Below are 19,297 nucleotides of genomic sequence, written 5' to 3'. Positions count from 1 at the left end.
GGAGGTTGCCGCTTGGTCTGAGCTCTAAAACATCAGTCTGGGTCGCCCTCTGCTTCACCTAAACTGTGTTCTAGGCTGTTACTAACCTGAGCGTAGATGTGCTGAGGTTATTAATTTATCGTAATCTACTAGGGTTAATAATACCAGAGTAAGTCAGAATAAAATCATATGTAACAATTTGTTATTACTCAGGTAAATGTATCATGCCAATTACATAATCAATTCAAAGATAATCAATACTTTACTGAGGTAAAGAGTAAAAGACGCATACCTGACAATTACATAACACTGAATGTCTGGAAGACACACAGCATTATGGGCTGATCTGACTACAGAATCACCTCGAACTTTCCTGCAACATTTCTTAGACCAAGACAGAAACCTCTTTCAAATGTAAACATGAGTTCACAATGGGAATTTGCATTAATCAAGTCCCATAGACCTGTAATTTACACCTTATTGAGGACAGGAGGTAATATGCATGAAAGACCAGTTTGCAGAGGACACACCCACAACAATAAGCAAAATATCTCTAAACTCTTAAAACCCTTGTTACCTTTTAGTTTACTTCTTTGGGAAAGAGACCTTTGTACCAGTCGCTCTGAGACATTTGAAATGATACCAAACATGTATAATACTGTATAGTACTTGTTCTCAATAACCCATGTAGATTTTTGGTGAATTTCAACATGTGTAGAGGAGAGGAGAGTTGAGGGTGGGGATGCCACTTTCACAAGAGAGATACAAATGTTAATTTCCTGAAACATCCTTTGTTTTCTCGGGAGCAGTCATTCCTTAGCCCAGACATCCAGTATATGTTACCATCCATCCATCATCTTTCGCTTATCCGGGGCCAGGTCGCGGGGGCACCAGTCTAAGCAGAGACACCGAGACTTCCCTCTCCCTAGCCACTTCCTCCAGCTCCTCCGGGGGAACCCCAAGGCATTCCCAGGCCAGCCGGGAGACATAATCCCTCCAGCATGTCTCCTCCCGGTGGGACGTGCCTGGAACACTTCCCCGGGAAGGCGTCCAGGAGGCATCCAAAATAGATGCCCGAGCCACCTCAGCTGGCTCCTCTCAATGTGGAGGATCCTCTCTACTCTGAGCTCCTCCCGAGTGACCGAGCTTCTCACCCTATCTCTAAGGGAGCGCCCAGCCACCCTGCGGAGAAAGCTTATTTCGGCAGCTTGTATCCGGGATCTTGTCCTTTCAGTCATGACCAACAGCTCATGACCATAGGTGAGAGTAGGAACGTAGATTGACCGGTAAATCCAGAACTTCACCTTACAGCTCAGCTCCTTCTTCACCACGACAGACCGGTACAGCGACTGCATTACTGCAGAAGCTGCCCGATCCGTCTGTCAATCTCCCGTTCCATCCTTCCCTCACTCGTGAACAAGACCCCAAGATACCTGAACTCCTCCACTTGAGGCAATAACTTTTGTTACAACTATAGAATAAGTTTTTAACTTTTTATTAGGTTTTATGTATATTATGTGTTATATTTTTTTGTGTAGTGAAAGGGTGGCTCTGTGGGAGCACCCTAAATTTTGTTGTACTTCCACAGTGGAATGACAATAAAGGCTACTCTACTCTACTCTAAATCTCCACCAACCTGAAGTGGGCAAGCCACCCTTTTCCAAATGAGAACCATGGCCTCGGACTTGGAGGTGCTGATTCTCATCCCAGCCGCTTCACACTTGGCTGCAAACCGTCCCAGTCCACGCTGAATGTCCAGGTCTGAGGTTGCCAACACGACAACATCATCTGCACAAAGCAGTGACGAAATCACGTGGTCCCCAAACCGGACACTCTCCGGCCCTTGGCCGCACCTAGAAATTCTGTTCATATAAATCATGAACAGACCCGGTGACAAAGGGCAGCCCTGCCGGAGTCCAACACTCACTGGGAACAAGTCTGACTTACTGTTGGCTATGCGGACCAAGCTCTTGCTCCGGTCGTACAGGGACCGAACAGCCCTAAGCAGGGGACCCCGGACCCCACATTCCCAGAGCACCCTCCATAGGGTGCCACAAGGAACACAGTCGATTGCCTTCTCCAAATCCACAAAACACAGGTGGATTGGTTGGGCAAACTCCCATGAATCCTCCAGTACCCTGGAAAGGGTATAGAGCTGGTCCAGTGTTCCACGACCGGGACAAAAACCACACTGTTCCTCCTGAATCCGAGGTTCCACTATCCACTAGACATTCAGTATATGTTACCAGTATATGTTATTATTAATTCTTTGTAGGAAAAATACATACAGTTTTTACAGAACCCAACTTTTCTATCTGTTGCTTAGGTGTTCATATGCTACTGTCTCCGTATGTGTATTTTCACAGGTTGTTTGGCGTTACAGTGGAAAAACACCAGAAACTCTCGCCCCCAATACAAAACTCTACGACTGGATGCCACAGAATGATTTGCTTGGTAAGGAAAGTGGTGTCATGTGTGCTCATTATACACAATAATTGGTGTCAGATAGATATTGACTTCATTTTATCTGATAGGACATCCCAAAACAAAGGCCTTCATTACCCATGGCGGGACAAATGGACTGTATGAGGCTATTTATCATGGAGTCCCAATGGTGGGTTTGCCACTGTTTGCTGACCAGCCTGATAACATGATGCACATGAAAACCAAAGGAGCTGCTGTTGTTCTTGATATCAACACAATGGAGTCCAAAGACCTGGCGGATGCTCTCAAGACTGTTTTAAATAATCCCTCGTGAGTTAAGCCTTTCATAAACTTGAAATAATCCATTACCAACGGCCTCTACCAGTTATTTTCAGTAGTTTACACTACACTATTCACATTAATCCTGATGTCATAGAAAAACACTCTAGTTCAAAGTAAAGCTTGTCAGTAGCTATATTTAGAAACTTTTGTACGTTTCTAGAGCTTGTCTTGTGTTAAGCATTGCTTCTGTTTCTTCTCTAATCAGGTACAAAGAAAGCATCAAAAGACTGTCCAGAATCCACCATGATCAGCCGATGAAGCCTCTGGACCAGGCAGTTTTCTGGATCGAATTTGTGATGCGGAATAAAGGAGCTAAACATCTACGAGTTCAGGCACATGACCTGAGCTGGTATCAGTACCACTGCCTGGACGTAATGGCCTTTTTACTCTCAATTGTTGCACTGATCACATTCCTCTTCATTAAAACATGCAGTTTCTTCTTCCGTAAATGTTTCAGAAAGACTCGTCCTGATGGAAAAGCAAAAAAGAATAAAAAAGAGTGACTGCCTCAATACTTCTCTACAGAGATGTGATATGCGTTTCCTCACGTATGTGACGGCCAGTGAGCATTTTGTGTATATTGCAAATATTCTTAATGAAACAAATACATGTGAATGTTCATGGAAAGTAAAACAAAATCTTACATAGGAAAAGCAGCATGGAAAATCAAGTAATATGTATTACAGTATTTAAAAAATATTTGTATTTATGTCATCTGATTTCAAAAGTAAAGTACCTCTATAATCAGATTGCAGTTAATTTTTAATGGATTACATATTATTCACACAATGGCAGTACTTTTTTCACAATTTGTTGATTCTCCCTTATTCTTTTCTCTTTTTTGTTTTAAATGTGACTTCTTAAAAATCCTATTGTGTCATGCCATTTAGCTATGAATATATTTACAACATAGAATGGCCATTTCAAAATCCAATACCTAATGTCATGAACTTGCAATCCATAAGCAACCAAAAGCACCTCTCAATCAATCAGCGCAGACTATATAGACAAATAAGTAAACAAGTTACTTAACTATGATGTGATAATCTGTTCATAAACAAATTATGTTAAATATTATGTCTTCATCATATTCAGCAACATCATTGCTGTTGAGCAGCTCACTATTCACTGTGGATTTTGTGGACGTGGAGCCCCACAATCCCACAGTGCCTACCACGCAAGAGTATCTAGCCAAGATGGCCGCCACACCGGAGCCCTCAGCCAAGATGGCCACCAGGCCTGAGCCCTCAGCTAAGATGGTCATCATTCTATTAATATTAGCTCATGTAATGCAGGAATTCCTAAACATTTTTGTCAGCTGAACTGTTATATCCTAAAATATTTACTTGAAGAACTCTTTATATTTTAAGTCAGGGCTGCCCGCATCACAAGAAGTGTATCGTCTGGACATTTGATAAGTGAACTAAATTTCATTTGTTTTACTGACAACATGCTACAATGTTTACATGGTTTACAATGACTGGCACTGTGTTATTACTAGGACTGGATTCTTAGTATGGATAGATTCATTTGAATCAGGTAGTAAATGTTCATTTTCTAATAATCAACTAAAACTGTGAACAAGGCATGGAATCCTGTCAGGTGGTGCACTGCTAAAATATTAAAGGTTTTAGAATTGTTTAGACTTATGTTCATATTAATCTTAATAAAAAATATGGGCCCTTATAATTGCAGTTTGCATTCATTTTTGTTATTCATCATTGAATTAATGAATTCTTAGCCTACTTAGAAGTGCTTAAGTGATAGTGAGCTTATTTTTGTGATCTTTAACCACTTACTGTAGAGTTAAGCTATTGTAAATTAACTAGAAGTAGTATATATTAAACCCAAATCATTAAGGTTGAAAGCCACTGCTATAAACTGACATCTGACTCAGAATTGCACTTACATTTTGTAAAAACAAAAGCGATTGGGAGTTTTTTTTAAAGGTATATTATGTAATGAACAAAATTTAAATAATGAGTCATTACATCCTCAGTCCTTCCAAAACGTGTTTTTGTCTTATGTTGATTCACTATGGTAAGCCTATTATAAGTGTTTATAATTAAGACCTAGCGGGATGGTTTTCATGGGAAATTGCATCACTGGCCCGTGTGTGTCTCATCATATGTGTAAAAAGAGAAAAGTTGCTTTGGCTACTTTGATGAATGGTGTGGAAGTGGCATAGTTTAGTGGTCACAACGAGCAAGAAAGGTGAGTTTGAGGTCTCTGCAGAACAAAGGTGGGCTTTTCTAAACAGGGCCGTGCAGAGAGTTCTTCAGAGGCAGGGGCTCAAATGTAAAAAAGGGGCAATATGTAAATATATATATATTAGGGGTGTAAAGGTACACAAAACTGACGGTTCGGTACGTACCTCGGTTTTGAAGTCACGGTTCGGTACGGATTCGGTACAGCAGTTTTACAAAATTGCGTTTTATTAATTTTTATTTAACAGTGGCTGTAAACTATATAGGGAGCCCTTACATATTGCTTTTAAAGATTAACAACAGAGCCCAAACTATTAGCCTAAATTCATTTGCTATTTATTTTTAGATATAATAATCAACACTCATAAGCTTCACATAAGGCAGTTTTTGCATTAATATCTAAATCTAATTATTATAATTTTTTTATTTATTTGTTGAAATATAATCATTTAGTGGCTGTAATTTTCATGACAGGTTTATTTAAACATACATTAAATAAACAAGACATCACTAACAGGCTAAGTGGTATATAATGAATATATATAGGCTAATATAACGAATATATAGGCTAATATAGTGCATGTATTCGGTGAAAGAGTTAATCTCTCTAGTGAACTCACAGCTGTGGACACTGAATGACTTCTGAGGTAAACGTGATTCTACATGACATTGTTTGTTTACAAGCTGTTTTATTGTCTTTCCGCGGTTGAAACACCGATGGAGCGATTACACAACATATGATACGTTTCAGTAAGTTGTAATGTATCCTCAACATACCTTTAGATATTCATTTCTTTAGGAAGAGATGATCGCGTCACTCGCGCGCCGCGCGCTGCCGCTTGAAGTTGAACTGATACGCGTCTATCAGTACGTTTACATGGACAACAATACTCCGATATTAATCTGATTAAGACCATACTCTGATTAAGAAACTATCATGTAAACAGCGATTTCTAATTACCTTAATCCGGTTAAAGCCATACTCGAATTAAACAAAAATCGAATTAAGACATGTGGAGTATGCCTATTTTAGTCGCATTATCCAAGTGCATTGTAGACATGTACACACCTTAATCTAACTATTAACGTCGTGTATGAGTTTTCGCCGCATTTTGTGACAGGACACACACACCAGGCACACACACCAGGCAAGTGCAGAGGGGAGGGCTTTTTGGGGCTCGTATCAAAAGTATATAAAGTGCCATGGGCGTGGTAGTGGGGGGAAAAGTGGACCTGACTACCCAGGGCCCCGTCTAGGGAGAGGGCCCTTTGAAAAGTCTGGAACATATTTTAACATGGAACATGGGGGCCCATCAGGACTGCCTATGCATAGGGCCCAGGATTTTGTGCTACACCCCTGTAAAGTGCCCCTCTAAACAATCATCAATAATATTGTGACAAATAAAACAGAATTTGGATTATAATTAATATAACCGCGCGTACAAAACAGTAACAATGCGCTCAAATTCCCGTTTATCTTTTACGTATCTTTCAGTCTGAAATGTCGTTACCATGACGTGTTGCTATGGTGCGTGACTGCGTGTCTTGCTTGACTGCTCACTCGGACACGGCCTCCTCTATATTTTTTTTCTTTGTGTTGTAATAATTCTGCTCATTGTAAAAGTAAAATACAATACGTTTGTATCTGTAATCCCAGATTCATAATTGTCTGCTTATAACAGCGGTCGGGAACCTCTAGGCTCGCGAGCCATATGGCCATTCAGTGAGCGCTTGTGGCTCGATGGCAGAAAAAAACAATCCAAACAATCACGATTTTGAAACCTTAATTTTCATCATTAATCAAAGCTATTATTCGAAATGTTGGCTGTCAAGAAGGAGGCAATATGGGCAGTGTCTCTTAAAAAAAACTGAAAGGCACAATATATACAAAAAATAAAACTATATATATATATATATATATATATATATATATATATATATATATATATATATATATATATATATATATATATATATATATAAAATTACATTAAAAAGTATAAAAGTCACTCGTTTTTATAAAGTCACACTGTCCAACAGCGACACCCGCAGGTAAAGTTACAGTGGGTTGCCTGAGCCCATTTATTTGAACAGACCTACGAAAGTCGCGCTATGATTGGACGCCGGACAGCGTAGCGTGGCATGGGTACGTAATGACGTACTATTAATCGAGCTATGTTCTGTAACATGTAAAATGGGAACATGAACGTAATATTCTAAAAGCAACTCATGTAAACGCCTTAATCAGATTATTGTCTAATTCAGAGTAAGGTCAATAATTAGATTACTGCTGTCCATGTAAACGTAGTCTATCTGTCATAAGAACAGAAAATTACCGCTCCACTTCACATGCCCAATGGAATTTGAACTTGCTTTGCCAGATCACGATTGGTTGGTGTATATACATGACAAACGGGCATTGGTGAATTGTGTAATACTTTAAAATATATAATATATAGATTTGTAAAATTTAATTTTAAATCAACACATTAGCTCTGATTATGGATGAAAAAAAAGATTGGTTTACTTTTTTCCCCGTAAGGCCACACACTCTGTGAAAGGACCATATTTGGCTCGAGAGCCGCTTCCGAACAGAGGAAAATCAGCTGTCAATCAAAACGCACGCAACCCATAGCAAGGCGTTATGGCAACGCCTCAACAGAAATTGTCCGACTTTTGAGCCGTTCGTTACTATTGTATACATTGTCATCAATATCATGTTATAATAATCACATTTATTTAGTTTTATTGACCACGATATTATCATTATATTTATCTGAGAGGGGCACTTTTGATTCATTTTGAAAAAGGGCAGGGGCTCGAGCACCCAAAGCCCCCCCCTCCGCACGTGCCTGTTTCTAAATCATGCAATGAAAATTATGCCCCTTAACACAACTGTCACTGTGACGGGAGCGTTCCTCTAGAAGTGCATTAGTGAGGTCAGGCACTGATGTTGGACGAGAAGGCCTGGCTCTCAGTCTCCGCTCTAATTCATCCCAAAGGTGTTCTATTGGGTTGAGGTCAGGACTCTGTGCAGGCCAGTCAAGTTCCTCCACATCAAACTTGCTCATCCATGTCTTTATGGACCGAGGCTTTGTGCACTGGAGCGCAGTCATGTTGGAACAGGAAGGGGCCGTCCCCAAACTGTTCCCACAAAGTTGGTAGCATGAAATTGTCCAAAATGTCTTGGTATGCTGAAGCATTAAGAGTTCCTTTCACTGGAACTAAAGGGCCAAGCCCAACCCCTTGAAAAACAACCCCAAACCCAGACTCGTCCATCGGATTGCCAGACAGAGAAGCGTGATTTGTCACTCCAGAGAACACATCTCCACTGCTCTAGAGTCCAGTGGTGGCGTGCTTTACCCCACTGCATCCCACACTTTGCAGTGCACTTGGTTATGTAAGGCTTGGATGAGTTTCTCGGCCATGGAAACCCATTCCATGAAGCTCTACACACTGTTCTTGAGCTCATCTGAAGGCCACAGAAGTTTAGAGGTCTGTAACTATTGACTCTGCAGAAAGTTGCCGACTTCTGCGCACTGTGACCCTCAGCATGCGCTGACCCCGCTCTGCTTACCACTTCGTGGCTGAGTTGCTGTTGTTCCCAATCGCTTCCACTTTGTTATAACACCACTAACAGTTGACCGTGGAATATTTAGTAGTGAGGACATTTCCCGAATGGACTTATTGCACAGGTGGCAACTGATCACACTAAAGCGTTACCAAAAACAGAACAGAGGAGAGTCAGCTGGCAAAAAGATAACCCAACAGATCTCTTAATAAAATGAGAATCAACATTGGCTTGGCTTTTCAGAGATGGTGAGAACTGATGTCAATAACATTTATTCAAACTATTCAACTGATAGTCATTTTAAAAATGTCAAAAATCTAAACTGTATTTCGTTTGTTTTGTGTGCGCAGGCGCCGGACAAAGGGATATCTATTAGGTCCGTCATTTTTTGGCCTTGAGTGATTGGACCATTCTCGACTTTCACGTAGGCACAATATCTCTTCCAAGATTAATTTCAATTCAGTTTTATCTTTACAAAAAAATCCTATCACAAGGCATTCAAATTAAGAAATAAATACGGATCATGGAGCGTGGACAGAGTTAGATATGATAACAGACAATTTTATATCTGGAATTAACCATGTTTAATCGGATTTAATGTAAACTCTGTCAAAAGATGTCTAGCCTGAAAAGTGACTGCATTTCTGTTCATGAGAAACATACATTCTTGAGCTGCACAGTTAATCATTAAAAGAATGCATCTTCTTTCTAAATTACAGCAATTCAGCTGTGTCTATTAACCATTTGACAAGTAGTGACGATCACATCAAACATTCAAATCTGCATTAAGATATTGTAAATTAACTAGAACTGTGCTATAATAAACTATCAAGGTTGAAAACCCCTGCTATAAACTGATATCTGACTCAGAATTGCACTTACATTTTGTAAAATCAAAATAATGGACCTGGCGAAATTTGCATATTCCTTGCAGTGTTGCATAATAAAGCATTTAGAGTGGGAGTTGAGTGAAGGTGCGAGTTAATAGGTCACTTGTCCTATGGCAAAATGACAAAGTGCACCTATAGCTACCCTCCATAATGCAACACGACCTTTGCCCAAATCCTGCTGTGTAAATAGTATCTTGTATTTAGGTCATTGTTCCCCAGATCACACTGCACTTATCCAAAGGCACAAACACTTCAGCATGATTTCTGGGACTATATTTGTGCTCGTGCTGCTGTGTGGAGTAGAGGCTGGCAGGGTTTTGGTGTTGTCAGGCGAGTACAGCCACTGGCACAACATGCGTTCAATCGTAGACGCGTTAGTTGAGAAGAACCACAGCGTGACGGTTCTGGTCAGTTCTTCATCGCCTACTGTACAGTACACTCGGAAGGAGCGGTTCAACTATAAAGTGTTTAAAGTCAACATGAAGAAAGAAGAGGCCAATGCCTTATGGAGTGAGTTTACTCATCTCTGGATGAATGACAAAGTCACCACATATGAGAGAGTCTTCATGATCAGGCGAGTGATGTCAAACCTCATGGAGCTTGCTGCTGACACATGCAAGGGAATGTTTTACAATGAGGATCTTTTGCGCACACTTCGGGAATCTCATTATGATGTGCTTTTATCTGATCCGATGATGCCATGCGCTGACTTGATGGCAGAGACGCTTAAGATCCCGCACGTCCTCTCACTGCGCTTCACATTCGGATATAATATCGAGCGGTTTTGCGGTCAGCTCCCCACACCACCATCCTATGTTCCTGCAGTCGCTGTGCAGGGTCACCTCACTGACCGTATGAGCTTCACAGAGAGAGTTAAAAACATGCTCCTCTACATCATGTATGCAACCATATTTCGAGTGAACATGAGGTTTAATTATGATCAACTTTACACAGAAATACGGGGTAATAGTAATTTTTTTTTCCCGATTTGGGCAAACCTTTATGCTTTAATTGTACAGTAGGCTAGTCTTCCGATTATTGTTAAACCTTGTGACTTGACCTACTGAGTAGAATTCTCCGTATTCTCCAAATCCTCACAGGCAAACCTACAACAATGTGTGAGACCATGGGAAAAGCTGATATCTGGTTGATTAGAACGTACTGGGATTTTGAGTATCCACGTCCACTCCTGCCTAATTTTAAATTTGTTGGAGGACTGCACTGCAAACCTGCCAAGCCTCTGTTAAAGGTAATGACTTTGCTTTGCCGTGTTATTTTGAAATATCTGTTCTTCTGAAATATTTTTTGATGCCTTTACTTTTTTTTTATTAAGACACGCATCATTTGTAAATGACATTTCTGATGGAAAATAAGTTCTGTTTAAGTCACTAATTAAAGGCTTGATAAAGGGGGGGGGGGATTGTGTTGTCATATCGATTAATCACATCTAACATAAAAGTTTGTGTTTATATAATATACACTCACCTAAAGGATTATTAGGAACACACACTAATACTGTGTTTGACCCCCTTTCTCCTTCAGAACTGCCTTAATTCTACGTGGCATTGATTCAACAAGGTGCTGAAAGCATTCTTTAGAAATGTTGGCCCATATTGATAGGAGAGCATCTTGCAGTTGATGGAGATTTGTGGGATGCACATCCAGGGCACGAAGCTCCCGTTCCACCACATCCCAAAGATGCTCTATTGGGTTGAGATCTGGTGACTGTGGGGGCCATTTTAGTTCAGTGAACTCATTGTCATGTTCAAGAAACCAATTTGAAATGATTGGAGCTTTCTGACATGGTGCATTATCCTGCTGGAAGTAGCCATCAGAGGATGGGGACATGGTGCTCATAAAGGGATGGACATGGTCAGAAACAATGCTCAGGTAGGCCGTGACATTTAAACGATGCCCAACATCCCCCACACCATTACACCACCACCACCAGCCTGCACAGTGGTAACAAGGCATGATGGATTCACGTTCTCATTCTGTTTACGCCAAATTCTGACTCTACCATCCGAATGTATCAACAGAAATCGAGACTCATCAGACCAGGCAACATTTTTCCAGTCTTCAACTGTCCAATTTTGGGGAGCTTGTGCAAATTGTAGCCTCTTTTTCCTATTTGTAGTGGAGATGAGTGGTACCCGGTGGGGTCTTCTGCTGTTGTAGCCCATCCGCCTCAAGGTTGTGCGTGTTGTGGCTTCACAAATGCTTTGCTGCATACCTCGGTTGTAACGAGTGGTTATTTCAGTCAAAGTTGCTCTTCTATCAGCTTGAATCAGTCGGCTCATTCTCCTCTGACCTCTAGCATCAACAAGGCATTTTCGCCCACAGGACTGCCGCATACTGGATGTTTTTCCCTTTTCACACCATTCTTTGTAAACCCTAGAAATGGTTGTGCGTGAAAATCCCAGTAACTGAGCAGATTGTGAAATACTCAGACCGGCCCACCTGGCACCAACAACAATGCCATGCTCAAAATTGCTTAAATCACCTTTCTTTCCCATTCTGACATTCAGTTTGGAGTTCAGGAGATTGTCTTGACCAGGACCACACCCCTAAATGCATTGAAGCAACTGCCATGTGATTGGTTGATTAGATAATTGCATTAAGGAGAAATTGAACAGGTGTTCCTAATAATCCTTTAGGTGAGTGTATGTGTGCATATATTATTTTATTTATACATATATGTATGTGTGTATTCGTGTGTGTGTATATATATATATACATATATATATGTATATGTATGTCACGGTTGGTGGCTGTAATGAAGCGTTGGAAGGAAATAGTTTAACAGATTTTAATCCAAGAATTAACACAATAACCAGGAGAATACCAAGGAAAAAACAGAACCATGTACACCTAGATGTTAAACAATACAGGACAACGAACTGACAGTACAGTGGGCAAACAAATGAGCTAACGAGTTAATTAACGAGGTAACGGGTGAATGGGATGAATCAATGAAAAACACAGGAAAACTAGGTCAAAGGAAATAAGCAACTGAACACAATAAAAACTAATACAAAACATAACCCTGATATTACTCCATCCCTCCCAGAAGGCGCAACCTCCGGCCAAAAGGAGTCCGGCAGGCTAGGGATCCTCCAGGGCGGCACCGGCAATACAGGAATACAGGGTGCCTGGAAGGCGCAGGTAGCTCAGGGAGTCAGGGAGCTGCTGGCAGTGCAGGGAGCCAGGGAGATGTCAGAAGTGAAAGGAGCCAGGGAGCTGCTGGCAGTACAGGAAGCCAGGAAGAATCTGCCCACTTGGCCTTGACAAGGGAGCTTGGCTCGGCCTCTATGGATTGGGACTTATATACCCTCCCATCCCTCAAAATTTTCTTAGGAGGTTCTATGGGGTTATGTGCTGCCCACACACACAAGATGGCTGTAGCCATTGTCACAACCGGCTCAAAGCCGTGACAAATAAGTGGAGGACATAGTAGGTTGGTGAGGTTTTGCAACACATAAGGTTTATTTATGTAAATAATAAAATATATAATACAATAAATCAAGGCCAAAATAACTACAATCTCTGTCAGACAAATGTTGTTAATGTGTCAGACAGAACCAAATTCAAAGTAATTACAAAAGAACGTAAACAAAACCATAACGAGACTGAAAAGGGAGCAAACAACTCAGGACGCTCTCATGATGGTGCTGCACGACCTGAAGCTCTCTCCAAGTCCCTCAAGTCTCTCATTGACTCTCAAAGGCTCAACTTAAATAGAGGAAGAAACAGGTGCACATAGTTTGCTTAAGGAGCCTGCCCAGGTGCACATCGTTCTCCCAATGAGTCTCTCAGCCACACCCACCGGTCGGCAACAGCAATAGTAACGGGAGACAGGGAGACCATCAAGGACAGCGCTGCCTTCTCTGGTCTTAGTTCTGGGTCTTGAGTGGCCTCCTGGCCGAGCTCTGGGGCTGGAGCAGACTCCTGGTCTAACTCTGGGGTAGGAGCGGACTCCAGTGCCAAATCATGGGCTGGAGTGGGCTTGTGACTGAGCTCTGGGGCTGGAGCAGACTTATGACCAAATTCTGGAGCGGGGTTTTGACTGAGCTCTGGGGCTGGAGTGGGCTCGTGACTGAGCTCTGGGCCTGGAGTGGGCTCGTTACTAAGCTCTGGGGCTGGAGCGGGGTTGTGACTGAACTCTGGGGCTGGAGCGGGCTTGTGACTGAGCTCTGGGGCTGGATTATTTTCTTAAATACATGAATAAAGCAACGAGGGAGATAATGATGAACACCTGTGCTGTGAGACATGCCATGACAACTAAAGAGTGACGGGAAAACTGAACAAAGAAACACGTGACTGAAAATAAACTAAAAGTCCATGAAAATGAAACATACTTGATTAATTATTTTGGACATGTGTAACAAAGGCCAGTCAAGGGGGACAGGACATGGACCCTGGCCCATGGTGGGCCTGGGCCATGGAGCATGGGCGGACCTGGGCCGTGGGCAGACCTGGCGCCCCCAGTAAAGTAAGCCATGGAGGCGTGGCCCCCCAAAATGAGGTTATGGCCTGGAGTCCCCTCGGGACTCTGGTCAGGGGATGGAGTCCCCCTCTGGAAGCTGGTCAGGGGATGGAGTTCCCTCTGGAAGCTGGTCATGGGCTGGAGTCCCCTCTGGACACTGGTCGTGGCCTGGAGTCCCCCTCTGGAAGCTGGTCAGGGGATGGAGTTCCCTCTGGAAGCTGGTCATGGGCTGGAGTCCCCTCTGGACACTGGTCGTGGCCTGGAGTCCCCCTCTGGAAGCTGGTCAGGGGATGGAGTTCCCTCTGGAAGCTGGTCATGGGCTGGAGTCCCCTCCGGACACTGGTCATGGCCTGGAGTCCCCTCTGGAAGCTGGTCATGGGCTGGAGTCCCCTCTGGACATTTGTCATGGCCTGGAGTCCCCTCTGGAAGCTGGTCAGGGAAAGGAATCCCCTCTGGACGCTGGTCAGGGGCTGAAGTCCTCTCTGGACTCTGGTCAGGAGACGGATGTTCTCTCTGGACTAGGGACAGGGACGGATGTCCTCTCTGGACACAGGACAGGGACGGGCGACAATGTGTGTGCTGCCCACACACAACATAGCCGTTGCCACAGTGGTCAGCACTGCACAGTTTGAATTGGAGGATTCGAGACTTCACGGCATGGTGAGCATCTTAGCTGAGGGCTCAGGTGTGGCAGACATTTTGGCTGAGGGCTCGGGCATGGTGGCCATCTTGGCTGGAGACTCATGCGTGGTAGGCACTGTGGGATTGTGGGGCTCCACGTCCACAAAATCCACAGTGAATGATGAGCCGCTCAACAGAAGGGCATGGTCAACGTATTGAACAAGGGAGAAATGACCCCCCCCCCCAAAAAAAAAAAACATGAAACCAAAATTATACATTACAGACTGATGGCACCAAATAAATGTGCATGGTTCCAAGATTCTCAAATATTCTTTGCAGTGCATAAAATATAACAGATGAGGAAGAATATAATGAAATTACATATTTTACAATACAATCTTAATGTTGCTAGCAGTAATACACAGCAACTTTAGAATGACAGTCAGCGGAGGAAATGCTTTTTGGACCCAGTTGGTGCAATTATGCCTTCTACCATCAGGGACAAACCGGGTCACTCAAACAATCTGAACTTTGACCCCTTGGTAGAAATATAGGGCAGTTAGAGTGCATCTTGTTTTCTGTGGGTTTGTAATGACAATGAACATTTTCAAGAGAGAGATACATTTATTTTGCCCGCGATTGCTTTATCCTGTGTAAATATGTTTACTATATGTAGCATTAAGTAGCTTACATAGTGTATATGGCATTACAAGCCCTGCTCACACTCTTTGTGTTAAAGTATGTGGTCGTTTGTGTCTTTTAGGAACTGGAGACGTTTGTTCAGAGCTCAGGAGATCATGGCGTTGTTGTTTTCTCATTGGGTTCCATGATCAACAACCTGACAATGGAAAGAGCAAACACTATTGCTTCTGCTCTTGGTCAGATCCCACAAAAGGTGTGTAGCTTTTTTTTTTGTCTCATTAAAGCAACAGAAAAAACTAAAAAATATTTTTCCCATTCAATTTGACCTAAAGAGATGTCAATCCCAAATACCAAACAATACAAGAATGTCTACCCAATGTATTTTATGAGGCAGGAACTACTCATCATTGTGAATTATGAGCAGTTTACCCAAAAATTTTAATTCTGTCATCACTCACAATCGTTCCAAGCCCATAAGACTTTAACTCATTTTCAAAACACAAATGAAGATATTTTTTATGAAACCTGAGAAATTCTGAAAAATCCAACATCCATTTATTCCACCAAAACGTTTAAGTTTCAAAAAGTCATTAAGAGATTATAAAAGTAATCCATATGAATCAAATGGTTTCCAATCTTCTGAAGAGAAACAATCACTTTACTCGATGAACAGGTTTAATTTAGACTTTTATTCACATTTATTTACTTTGATCAGCGCACATGCAGAGAGCACATAAAATATTGTAAACTAAAGTTCGGGCGTAATTGTGTGACGCAATAACAAACCTCAATTGTTCTTGCACATCAAGCAAGTACATTTAAGCTTCTCTGCTTACTATATTTGATGTGCTCCATGTATGTACGTTGATCAATGTTTATATGTGAATAAAAGCCCAAACTAAATGTGTTCATCACAGAAAGCAATCGTGTACTCTCTAGACAACCTCAGAGATCTGTAGTTGTGCCTTAAAAGGTTGACCAGTGTAAGGCCTGCCCAATCGTCCCAAAGACATAAGCGTGTGAAGGTTTCTGCTCGTTCTGTCTTTTAATTCCAATTTACTTTTATCTGACTCCATTTTATCATGACCTCGAATTTACGTTTACCAGAGGCCATGACCATTACCATCGAACCAAGCGACCAACTTAACTTCCTCTAATGGTAACTTTGCATAATCGTGCCGTGGTTTCCCATGTATATGTAGTTAGAATAATATTACAATAATCAGATGTTGAGGCTAACCTATTTATATTGGTCTAACAACACTGTTGCTCTAAACGGAAAACCCTTTGGGCCTATTACCCTCTCCAGTCTAAATATATGTAACTAATGCCTATGTGTTAGTCAGAGCCATAGACTGTAAAAAAAAATATGGACGGAGTGTCCGTGACGTCACCCATAGGATTCTGATGAGCAGTTTTGAAGCGTAAAGTAGGGTCGAGATGGCCATTGCCATCTTGGAAGCGGTTCATCACGGGTCACTCCCGGATAACAGAAAATGGGCAAACAATCAAAAATGGGCAAACAAAGTGACGCGATGGCTAACAGACAGCAGGTAAATGGCTATCCAACTGTCACTCGAAGTGGCCATGCCCTTAATTATGCAGGACTTTAAGGCTTTATATAATGTAAACGAATGAGTTATACAAAAATTCTCTGCCCCACTTTATATTAGGTGGCCTTAAGTACTATGTACTTACATCAAAAAAATAAGTACAATGTACTTACTGTGTTCAAATTGTATTGCAAAACACTTTTGCTGATATTGAGGTGGAATACGGGTAAAGTTAGGGACAGGTGTGGTGGTATGGGTAAGTTTAAGGGTAGGGTTAGGTGTAAGGGAAGTGTCAACTGTGTAATTACAAATGTAGCAACAGAAATGAATTACAGATGTAATTACATGCAGGTATTTTTTAAAATGTAAGTACAATGTAAAAACATGTATGTACACAATAAATGCATTGTATCAAATTATTAATTAAAATGTTAGTACATTCTTCTGCCTTCGGTTGAGTGTGTGGCTACTCAGCCTATGCAGCGAGCTAAACATGCAGTAAGAGAAGGTGCGGCTCCAGGAATGACAGGACACAGTTTTCTTCTTAGAGCCTTTACTGAAGACCTCTCTTTTCTGCTTTTGTAAAACTGTAAACATACTAGCAAATTTTATTAAAAATAAATTATTTAACAAACCAAGACACATTGCTGTGGATTTAAATGCTGGAAGTGATCCGAATTCAAGATATAAGAATCACAAGATTACATTTTAAATAATTCAGTTTGTGTCAGTTCGCCACCATGTGGTTGCAGAATATACTGCAGTCAATTGCAGTTTCAGTACACCGATTAACAGGCAGTTCAAAATACTGTTCGACATATTTATAATCCCTAAATGTATTTACTACTACTGTAGAAGAATCTTTCCTCTTTAGTTAAATTTAATAGAACATGAACTCAGCAAGCCTTGGTTAAAGCTACACAGGAAAACAAAAGCTAACATTACTTGTTTTTACTTTGACAACCTGTATGAACAACCTGACGACCTAGGTTGTGTGAAAAGCAGTGCTGACATTGACTTAACCTCTTAAGTAACAGAACATTTAGAAAAACAAAATTGGCCATATATTACTTGCAGATTATGGCAGGTCAAAGCTTCTCAAGGATATAAAAGCTCTGAGAGGAGTGTAGCATGTCAACACCTGCAGACATTTTCTCACACTGCCTGTAACAAACTTTTTGCCTGCTGCCTCAACACATCACCAACAGAACGCAGTCATAGAGCATGCAACATATAATCGAAGAAGAACCGCCAAAAAACAGGAGATACTGACCCCTAGTGGGAAAATAAAGAAATGCACTAGCGAACTAATACAATACTATAGAACTTAAAGGGACAGAATATACATAGTAGTTAAGGCCACCTAATATAAAGTGGGTCCAAATTCTCCCCCCTCACAGTTGTCATGAAGGGCAAAATTAGCCGTATAGACCAAAACCACAATTTGTACCAGCCTGTAAACATGTGTTCTTCTACTGTAAAGTTGGGCATTTTAACATGAGGCTCAATGCGATTCTGCTCCTTCTGGAGTCTATCTCTAGTGGCCAGTCGATGAATTGCAGTTTAAGTCACTTCCGTATTGGCTTCAAGAGAAACTGCGGGAGGTTGCCGCTTGGTCTGAGCTCTAAAACATCAGTCTGGGTCGCCCTCTGCTTCACCTAAACTGTGTTCTAGGCCGTTACTAACCTGAGCATAGATGTGCTGTGTTTATTAATTTAACGTAATCTACTAGGGTTAATAATACCAGAGTAAGTCAGAATAAAATCATATGTAACAATTTGTTATTACTCAGGTAAATGTATCATGCCAATTACATAATCAATTCAAAGATAATCAATACTTTACTGAGGTAAAGAGTAAAAGACGCATACCTGACAATTACATTATGGGCTGATCTGACTACAGAATAGCCCCGAACTTTCCTGCAACATTTCTTAGACCAAGACAGAAACCTCTTTCAAATGTAAACATGAGTTCACAATGGGAATTTGCATTAATCAAGTCCCATAGACCTGTAATTTACACCTTATTGAGGACAGGAGGTAATATGCATGAAAGACCAGTTTGCAGAGGACACACCCACAACAATAAGCAAAATACTTCTAAACTCTTAAAACCCTTGTTACTTTTTAGTTTACTTCTTTGGGAAAGAGACCTTTGTACCAGTCGCTCTGAGACATTTGAAATGATACCAAACATGTATAATACTGTATAGTAGCCTACTTGTTCTCAATAACCCATGTAGATTTTTGGTGAATTTCAACATGTGTAGAGGAGAGGAGAGTTGAGGGTGGGGATGCCACTTTCACAAGAGAGATACAAATGTTAATTTCCTGAAACATCCTTTGTTTTCTCGGGAGTAGTCGGGAGATGCCCAGACATCCAGTATATGTTACCATCCATCCATCCATCCATCATCTTCCGCTTATCCGGGGCCAGGTTGCAGGGGCAACAGTCTAAGCAGAGACACCCAGACTTCCCTCTCCCTAGCCACTTCCTCCAGCTCCTCCGGGGAACCCCAAGGCGTTCCCAGGCCAGCCGGGAGACATAATCCCTCCAGCGTGTCCTAGGTCTTCCCCGGG

General features: G+C 41.6%; 1 protein-coding gene across 1 annotated transcript in view; it reads left to right on the top strand.

Moving 5' to 3' along the window:
• LOC307125456 (uncharacterized protein) overlaps positions 1-19,297 on the top strand; it is a 32,348-nt gene that overhangs the window by 9,855 nt on the left and 3,196 nt on the right. The window contains exons 4-11 of the mRNA XM_079815305.1: positions 2,346-2,433; positions 2,514-2,733; positions 2,951-3,244; positions 3,863-4,004; positions 4,926-4,959; positions 9,633-10,376; positions 10,514-10,662; positions 15,284-15,415. Coding sequence (XP_079671431.1) covers positions 2,346-2,433; positions 2,514-2,733; positions 2,951-3,244; positions 3,863-4,004; positions 4,926-4,959; positions 9,633-10,376; positions 10,514-10,662; positions 15,284-15,415 — 1,803 coding nt within the window. The remainder of the gene's footprint in view (positions 1-2,345; positions 2,434-2,513; positions 2,734-2,950; positions 3,245-3,862; positions 4,005-4,925; positions 4,960-9,632; positions 10,377-10,513; positions 10,663-15,283; positions 15,416-19,297) is intronic.

The sequence above is a fragment of the Gobio gobio genome, assembly GCF_949357685.1.
Source record: "Gobio gobio genome assembly, chromosome: 4".
Classification (NCBI taxonomy): domain Eukaryota; kingdom Metazoa; phylum Chordata; class Actinopteri; order Cypriniformes; family Gobionidae; genus Gobio; species Gobio gobio.
The sequence above is the reverse complement of the archived record's forward strand: the minus strand, read 5'-3'. Positions and strand labels throughout refer to the sequence as shown.